General features: G+C 41.9%; 1 protein-coding gene across 1 annotated transcript; it reads left to right on the forward strand.

Moving 5' to 3' along the window:
• Positions 1–26: 26 nt before the first annotated feature.
• PEX13 (peroxisomal biogenesis factor 13) lies at positions 27–6,750 on the forward strand (the record flags this gene model as incomplete). The annotated part of the gene is made up of 4 exons (XM_009282550.1): positions 27–109; positions 2,104–2,801; positions 3,282–3,407; positions 3,934–6,750. Coding segments are annotated over 4 exons (1,203 nt in total), but the record flags the coding sequence as incomplete, so codon positions are not given.
• Positions 6,751–9,685: the final 2,935 nt, after the last annotated feature.

A 9,685-nucleotide genomic window follows, 5' to 3' on the forward strand; every position in this document is an offset into this window, starting at 1 on the left:
CCGGTCGCGCCTGCCTGGGGCTGCTTTGGGTGTCCATCCCCTCAGGGCGGCTGCGCTTCCCCCCCCCGGGCCTCCCGCCTTGGCCTTCTCCCCTGAGGCGAGCTCAAAGGTCGGGCCCAGCCGGGCAGTGCCTCCGCGAGCTAGTGGTCGAGCAGAGCTTGAGGGGGTTTGGGTTATCTGCTGGGGTGGTTTGGGGTCGTTTGCCCGGCTTTGTTGAGGGGTCGTGTCCCGGGCGGGGAGGGGTCTCCGGTGGATTCCCCTTCTCGGCGGGGAGAGGGAGTGAGAGGCTCCTGAAAGGTACTGCTCTCCAACCCTACTTGTGGCTGTAGACAGCTGCATGTTTAACGTGGTGAAGGTGAAGCTGCACGCGTTGCCACGAGTGGACAGAGTGCGGGTGTCCGTTCCTGGGGATTATGTAGCTGTGAGAGCGTGCGTGCCTCTGGGGGAGTGGAGAAGCGGTGCGTTGTCCCCAGGAACTGGAAAAGATGCATGTGTGTGTCCGTCGCTGGTGTGTTCAGCCGGGAATCTGAGTTTTTCCAGAAAATCCAACCTGCTGATGGAGAAGGATGTTGAACAGAAAGTGTTTGTAAACTCCTTCCTTTTTATCAGGAAGGAAAGCTTGGCAGTTGAAGATCAGTCTTGTTTTTCATTTGGTGCTGGCGATTGCAGTTAGAGTGAGCTGAAACTGGGCAAAAGGTTAGCTCAAGACTAAACATTCAACAGAAACTTTTCTGCTGAAACTGCAAGCTGAAGCTTGCTGAGCGAGAAATTTGATGTTAGTTTTTCTTGGTGGGGTTATCTAGCGCATTGTAAATTGCTTCAAGCAGCTTTAAAGTGAGGTGTCCTAAGTTGACTATTGGGGAGGGGGGCGTAGTGTGAGTTAGTAAGTTACAGTACTTCTGTTTTCTGTGATAATAACTTATTTTTGCTTCTGTTTTTAACTGCTAAGAGAGTTAAAGTCTCTGATGGAAAAAACAAACAGTGTAAAGATATAAATATTATTCTTTGCTATGGAAACCTCTAAGTTTTGCTGAGAGAAAGTTGTTCCCTACCTTATACAGAAACAGTAGAGCAAGCATGCTTCCCATTGAAAGCAGTGCAGAAAGACGCAGCTCCGTAGCAATTCAAAATTGACTTTTTTTTCTTCTATTTTTTTCTGTGAATTTAATGGACCACAGAAGTGGAAGGTCATGCCGTGGGGCAGTAAACATGGGAAATGACTTGTAGGATGATAATTTGTGATTAACTTTTTAATGAAACCGCGAAAGTCAGACAGCTGCTTGACAGAATTCAAATACCAGTCTAGTACTTGCAGACTCTTATTACGAAGGGCATACATAGAATGACTTAAACTTATGGGCATACCAAGGAATAAAAGTTTACTAAATTAAAAACAAATAATTGACTCATAATACCTCTTTCTGCCAACAGTTAACAGTAATAAATTCAATCCCTTGACATGCTACATAAAGGTAATTAGATAGTTTGGGTAGAGGGGAGAATTGGGGGACCCAAAACCCTTGCATGTGTTGTTGTATAATGCCTTGGATTCTCAATTAGGTCATGCCACCCTTTTCTCTAAGGGTGGATTCAAAGGAGCTGTCAAAGTTCCTTCCTGCTCTGTCATTGGCTCATTGTATGGAACAGCTGAGAACAAATATTGGAAATGCAGCTTTCAGATTGCAAAGTTCATAATTATCCTTGGTAGTGCATATGAGAGGCTTTTGTGTGCAGAAAAATGACCTAGGTGTTATAGCATCAGATTTGATGGATCTAGATGTAGCATTTCATGCTTTCTTAGTCAGTACAATAAATAGACTGAAAGTTTTTCCATATGTACATTTCAGATATGCTGTGGTTCCACATTTACACTGAATATCTCATTATGTTTTTTTTCCCCCCCCCCGAAAGACCTGTATTTCCTGACTAGATTTTTTACTTCACACAAACGTTGTGCAACGTAGTGAGTGTTTGTCTACTAGGTTCCCTATCCTACCACTACTGAAACGCACTGTCGTATTTATATAGTTAACCAAGAACTCTGGGGAAATGAAAATATAAACTTATTTTGAGTATTGATCTTGCTTGTCTGAATTTGTTTAGGTCTGCTGACTTGGGTGACAACGTGCTGACAAGGCCCGGACAACCCACAGTTGCACGAATACCTCCGCCTATTTTGCCAAGACCATCACAGCAAACGGGAAGCAGTAGTCTGAGCGCTTTCAGGCCAGCATATAGTAGTTCTTTTTCTCCAGGGTATGGTTCACATGGAACCTCTTTTTATGGAAGCTATAGTCCTTACAGTTACGGATATGGTGGTTTGGGTTATAACCGCTTTCGTACAGATGATATTCCTCCCAGCAGGTTTGTTCAGCAGGCTGAAGAGAGCAGCAGAGGTGCATTTCAGTCCATTGAAAGTATTGTGCATGCGTTTGCCTCAGTCAGCATGATGATGGATGCTACCTTTTCAGCTGTGTACAACAGTTTCAGAGCTGTGTTGGATGTAGCCAATCACTTCTCCCGCCTCAAAGTACACTTCACAAAGGTGTTTTCAGCTTTTGCTTTAGTGAGAACTATAAGATATCTCTACCAACGTCTACAACGATTGCTAGGTCTGCGGAAGAGCTCTGAGAATGAGGATTTGTGGGCTGAAAGTGAGGGGACAGTAGCTCGCGTTCGCCTTGAAGACAAGGCGGCTAACTCTGCAAAATCCTGGCCCATTTTCTTGTTCTTTGCTGTTATAATGGGAGGTCCCTACCTGATTTGGAAACTGCTTTCTACGTACAGCGACGAAGAAACAGGTAAAGATGATCTGCAGCACGAGAGAAGTGCAGCATATATTGTTCCTTTTGTTACCACGTGTATAGAGATTAATCTTGCACTGCAGTAACAGAATTTAATAGATACTGGATACTGCAGTAACAGAATTTAATAGATACTGGCATACAATACTGAATTTTAGGCATGTGATACAAGTAACAGCCTGTTTAAGTAGCCTGTTGTTGAGTAAGGATGCAGTTTCATGGTAAGCTTTGTGCGATTCCAAAATCGTGGTTCCTTTCTATTTCTGTTTCCTTTGTATTAGATGTGGCAGTTGGGGTGGGGGGAAAAGAATTGGTTGGATTGACTCAAGAAATCATGCTTTGTTTGTTACTCCTGTCAGTTCTCTGTTGGAAAAGTTTTGGCAAGGAAGTTGAAGTGTTTTCTTCATTTTCCTTTAAAAATCCCACTAAAGTTCATAATTCAAAGCAGATAAACTTTTAATTTCTTTTTGGAAACAGCATCTAGTAACTGGGCGAGTGGAGAAGATGATCATGTAGTTGGAAGAGCAGAATATGATTTCAGTGCTCTCTCAGAAGAAGAAATTTCTTTCCGTGCTGGTGACATGCTAAAATTAGCACCCAAAGGTAAACTTCTAATTTTGTATTTATTTTCTAATCATGTGAAGTAAGTCATGTTGTTAGAGTCTGAAAATGAAAACAAAAAAAACCCACCTTATTTGACCAAACTCCTCATCCACGCTGATTTCTGCCCCCCCCCCCATAAGTTATTACTTGCATTGTAATAAAACTTATTGAGTAGTTTTGTTCAATTTCCCTAGGATATGACACAGCCTAAACTTACTCAGAGTGTGCTTTGTGGTTACCCTTGTGGTTACCTTTTCCTCACACTGTGAAGATCCCTAGGCATTTGCAGTATGGTGGTGTCATCGATTTCAAAACAACTTGCACTTCACAGTACTTTTCGGCTCACCTCACCAGTGCAGATCCTAGTAATTTCTCTTGTGAAGTAATTTGTATTTGCCTTTTATCACAGAGTTATTTTCTCTGCGTGATGAGCTGTTGTGTCATCTCCCTCCTGGTGTATTTGTGCCTCAGCTGCAATACATTTTGAATTGTTTTGTGCTTAACGCATTTGCGTTTTCTTCTTCAGAACAACAACCCAAGATCCGTGGTTGGCTTTTGGCTAGTTATGATGGCCAAGCAACAGGACTCGTGCCAGCTAACTACATCAAAATCCTGGGCAAAAGAAGAGGTAGGAAAACAGTGGACCTGGAGAGGATTACAGAGCAACGGCCAGCCTTTACCAGCACATCTGTTAGAGGATCCGCTGCTGCTGTGACTTTAGAGGAGCAGGAAGCTGCTTTTGATTCTGTTTTTGCTGGAAGTAATAAAGTTCCTGTTGCGTCTGACTCCACTGGGGTTGGTGGAGAGAAACAGGAACTCTAATGCACTTTCATCAACAAAGCAACTGAACTGTGCTTTTTTGATAAAACTTAAGGTTTGTTGAAAATCTGTATTGTAGTGGAACACTGATGGGTCTGTGCCAGTTATTGCTGCTACTGACTGGTGAAGGGATGGAGAAGCGATTGCTCAAATTTGTAGTATTTATTTTTTGAGTCACCTAAGGCGGTATGTTAGTGATTCTACTCAACCACCTGGCAGCAACTCTAAGCTGTTGAGACGAGGAGAATTGAGGCATTTGTAACAAAGCAAACAAAAAAAAAAAATTAGGGACTGCCGGCCTATTCTTGTTAAGGAGACAAACTGTTGGTGAAATCTGGAGATGAACATCCAGTCTTCATTGGAATGTTGGCTTGACAAGAGGCCTCTTCGATAGATGTGCAAAAGGAAAATAGATTTCTGTAAGACGTCCTCCAAAACTGGATGCTGAGGACCATAAAATAGTAATAGCGCGTTGTTTCCCTCCGAAAGGAGGGAGAATTGCAAGAGATTTAGGTGACACAATTGAATCGTTAGAAGTTCTAAGTTGCTTGCTTTTCGTAAGAAGTAGGGCTTCTGTCATAAAGACCTTAGCTCTTATAAAAAAGGGACTTGTGAGAAAGGGGGGAGAAACACAGTTTACGAAGGAAGAGCAGTGAGGCTTCGGCAGTAGTTTTAACCGGTTGTCTTTTGTCTATTAAGAGAACATCAGAACAAAGGGTATCCTGCAGTCAGGCACTTTCCAGCGCACTTGTTAATTGTTACTCCCTTCTGTGGTAAACTAACTTTGCATCGCTCCTAGCCATTTTGTGTTGTAGCCTGTTAACTGCCTATCAGTAGTCTATCAACTACCATCTGCATCTCAGCTTACTTCTGTTCTTTATTGGTTTTATATGAATGTCAAAATATCTACCCTGCCTTTTAGTGCAGTAGGAAAGCATTGGGTTGGGGGAAGTTTAACGTAATTCGAGTGGCAAAGAAAAAGTACAGTTTCTTGCTTCAGTGTCTCGGTTAGCTAAGGTCTTGGAGTTAGCTCTTTATGCTGCCTTCCAGGTGGTAAATTTTGCATCTGCCCAGAAAAATTGAGGGCTCTGGTTTATCAAAAGCCATAAAAATGTTAAGACTGTTCAAAGTATTTAGTATTTTCTTCATATTGGTGTTTGAGAGTTCTGTATTGAAATACTGTTTTGGGGTGGGTTTTTTTTTTTTTTAATGAAGCAGAGATAATTAAAACTTTTTTCCTTGTAGTGTATATATGTATAACATGTTGAGCTTCTGAAGATTAGAGCAATGGATAAAATAACTAAAGCTTGTCTTAATCATTAAAATAGTTTTTTATTTTAAAGGTACTCAAAAGTATTAGTAAAAGTAGGGCACGTGCCTTTGCTTAATTGATCCAGTAGTTTCAGTTTGACTGTTTCTACAGAGATCTTCAACACCCATTATGTGTTAGCAAAGCTTTCAGTATTTACACTTTAATTGCATTTGCTGGCCTTGAGTTCTTAGAATTCTGTTCGCCGCAACAGAACACTGACAAGAAAAATTGAAGTGAGCACAGTTTTATTGAGGTAGAGTGGCTGAAAAAACGGATATTATGCTGGAACCTTGGATCTTAAAGTACTTTCTGAATGCCTGTTGTTGAAAATTAGAGCAAGAATTTAAGTGGTTGTGCTCAGGTATTGGGAAATGGTGTGAAGAATCATTTTTACTAGAATGTTAGATCTTCAAGTGCAGAGGAAAAGGAAAGAGTAGTTAAAGGGCAAATGAGAAACTTGAAACTAGGTTTACTGGGTTTAAAACAGCACACGTTCCTGAGACATTTCCCTGTGTACCAGGGCATTGAAGAAAATTGTCTATATTTGGAAATGACATTTGTTGGTGAAATAAAAATAGCAAACAATCCTGAAAAATGAGATATATAGAGGGGAAAAAGGGGGGGGAGTATCAAGTGTACAGTTCTGCTTACAGTGTGTATTCATGGAGAGAATTAATTTACTGTTCTGACATTTAATTAATGGACTGTCAGCCTCTCTTGTGTCAGTGAAAGATTTCAGTCGGAGGAAGGGTCTTTTAAATAAGTGAATAAATAAACCCCAAACTTTTTGTAGAGTATCCATTCAAGCAGACTCCTGTTTTCCTGCTCAGTACAAGTTGGGAAGACAGTACCATGATGTTTGTTGGAATCTTTAAATCTTACTAATTTTTAGAAAGATGAGTTTAATTTCACTTTCGGGTCATACTATTTTGAAAACAATTCTTTTAGTCGTGAGAGAGGTTATTAATAACTTAACTGACTTGTCTTTATAGTAGTTTGACTTAGTCTACCAATCACTAACTGTCGTAACTGTATCTGCTAAATCTTGACAAGAATTTTGATCCTTTCAACCTTGTGATTACTTCAATGGGAAAAGAAGGCTCTGAGGAAATAAGTAAGTTATTTACCTCACAACGAATTGTACTGATTGCAGAAGGGTATTAAAATTCACTGAAGTAAAATATATACTGTGCTTTAAGATTTTTTTTTTTTTTTTTTTTTTTTTTTAAAAATGCATGAACTAGCGTCAGGGCAAAACGCGAGTCCTACAATTTCATTGTCTTATGTTTCCGCCCATATGTCAGGCTACCAAAAAACCCATCTAAATGAATGCTGATTGGAAAAGGGAGGCTGGCTGACAGGCTGCTCAAGACTTGCACAACTGTAGAAAGGAGAGAAAACTAAAAAGGAGCAGGTGTGGCTCCAACAGGAGTACGTAGAAGAGGAGGTCAGAGAAGAGATGCTGTTGAAATATCGCTAAACGCATTAGGCAATTGACTCTTATTTTAAGATCTGTACATACTAAGTTACCTTTATGTTGTTCTTTGGAACTACTTGTATACCTGTAGCAGACCTAGAAGTCTGTAACGGGCCTATGACATTTGTTTATCTAAGGCTTTAGTTTAATCTTACTTTAATCTTACTGTTTAGTATACCAACCGTTTTATGCTTGAATACTATCTGAACTAACGACAGATGCCAGTTTTGACTGGTTCTCCGGGTGCTAGCAGTACGTCAACGTGCACACATTCAAAGCTTTGTTCAGGTTTCTGAATAATAAATCTAAAATACTCTCCTTGTCTAGTAGAACTTAATAAAATTGTCCGCTTCTCTTGCACAGGTTCAAAAACTCTCCCTTCTGTGGAACTAGACTGCATCTGAGCTAGTAAGATTGTTTTGACTTACTCGGCGATCTTGGTGAAATTTGCTAGTGAGGTAAATACAAAGACAATACACTTTCTTGTAACTGATCTGTTTGCAGTGAAAATTTTCCGGAAGAGGTACAAACTCGGAAACCAACACAGTGATTTTTTTCGTGATGCACCGTAACCATTGTAGAAACACTCTTGTCCGCAACAGTAGCAGAACTGCACTTCTTTTGCAAAACACAGATGACACGAAAGCATATGTTTTTGAGTAGCTCCTTCCAGTTTTTTTAATCCGTGGAGGTGTGGCCGCGTGTTGGGATTGGCCAGCGTTTTTGGCCTGTAATGACAGGTAGTAACTGCGTGCGTCCACAGGTAGTACTACACTTTTTTTTTCTCTTTTTCCCCCCCTCACCCTTGCGTCCTGGGACCGGTTCTTCCGCAGACTGATTTCAAGCAGATTTGGGATGATAAATCTGTCTCCCAGATCCTGTGGGCATGCCGAACACAGCCTTTAAGCAGCTGGATAATCTCCTTGAAACAAATGCACTCGCGTAACTGGTTTAACTAGTAACGGAGGCATGATGTCAGTGCGAGGCACCCCTGGATCTTTCTTATCTACAGTTTTTAATGCTACTTTGAGAGACTAAAGTTCCCCACATTTCACAGTAGTCACAAAACCGTAAGACTGGAGCAAATGACATCGATTGTTTATGCTGTCAAAGGGTATCTTTACAGTTTTTTGGGTTTAGAAATGAACAATGCTTTAAATGCAAAAAGCTAGTTCCGCTACCTTTGAATTACTGGTAACTGAACAAGCGTAGTCTCTAGACTATCAAATGAGTAAAATTTGAATTACTGGGTTTTTTTTTCTCAAATACCGATATTGCTATTTTTTTCTTATTTAAAAAAATAAAGAGGGAGGGACTGAACTTCTGCCTAACAGCACAGGTGAATTCCAAAACTCTGTTGCCAGTTCTCTGACGTATACCATCAAGCTTGCATTCACACTGTAATAACTTAATGTCATCATAATACAGCAATATTGCAGCATTCGCTTATTCTGTGGCTTGCTGTGGGACGACGGTATGAAATCGGGAGTGTTTTCTACTTGAATGGAAACCCAAAGGAAGTTTTCATGCTGTGTAAAGAATTCAGATTTCATCTACTTTTCTAGATTGGTGCAATCCTTTTTTCTGAGCTTTCCTGTGCTTTTTTTGTTTTCTGTGTCCTCATTGTATTACTCCAGGGTTTAGGGGTGGGTTTTTTGGAAGAAAACAGTTAATATCCGTGTGGCCATGATTATCTCGGTGATTCCTGCCAAAGTACCAAGGAGGAACAGAAGTTACATAGCATGATGCAGTGGGATTTAGCCCGAGGCAGAAAGAAGAACGGGATTGGGGAGGATTATTGTCTGTTGCGCGTGGGAAAAGCGGGTCTGGGCTGATCCTTAGCAGGCACGGCTGGCTTCCCAAGTGAAGTAATTTTAAACTCTTTGGGAAGATTTGATGCGGTAGCGGACATGCGGTAGCAAACCAACCAACCAAACGGCAGGATCGGGACCGTCTGACTGTTCGCGGCGTAACTTCGTCTGCTATGAGAGGAGCCTTGGACGGCTCCCGGTGGTTGGGCTCCGCCGTGGAATTAGCTCTAAGTTAGGTGTTCTGTTACTGCTTTTATAGTTACAAGCGTATCAGATATTTATGTCGGCTGAAAACCTGGGAAGAGCTTAAATTAAGGCTGCTTATCTTTGGTCAGCATCTTTTTGTGGGTACAGTGCAGTTACTAGAGGGTTTTAACACAAATTCTTCCTTAATTTACTTGCTGCGCTTATGTCGTTGAGACCAATTCGCGTATCTGAGGCATTGTTTTGACGGGTGGTCAGAACTTTATGGGCTAGGACTGCCCGGGTTTTCCTTCACGTTACCGTTTTTGCATGCGGATCGTGGTAATCGTGGATTTTTGCTGAAAAAAACCGGCATCAGAGTTACTCCTGTGGAGTGCTGGGGTACTGCTGAAAAAGCCTGAGCTGGGCTGGAGGCGCGTGCAGGCAGCAGAAGGGAAGGGGCGGTGTGACGTCGCACTCAGCTAGGGAGAGGTTGGCATGACATCATATGTGGTCTTGAGCGCGAGAGGTGACGCCACGCGCGTGTGTAACAGTTTCCCCCGCCCCAATCACTCGGGACTGAAGCGCGGGCGGAGGTCGGGCTGCGTCCCTGGTTCGTGACGACGCGGAGGCGCAGTCTGGCGTCACGGCTACGTCACGCGGAGGCGGGGAGAGC

This window comes from Aptenodytes forsteri, unplaced genomic scaffold (genome assembly GCF_000699145.1).
Source record: "Aptenodytes forsteri isolate BGI_AS27 unplaced genomic scaffold, ASM69914v1 Scaffold5, whole genome shotgun sequence".
NCBI lineage: Eukaryota > Metazoa > Chordata > Aves > Sphenisciformes > Spheniscidae > Aptenodytes > Aptenodytes forsteri.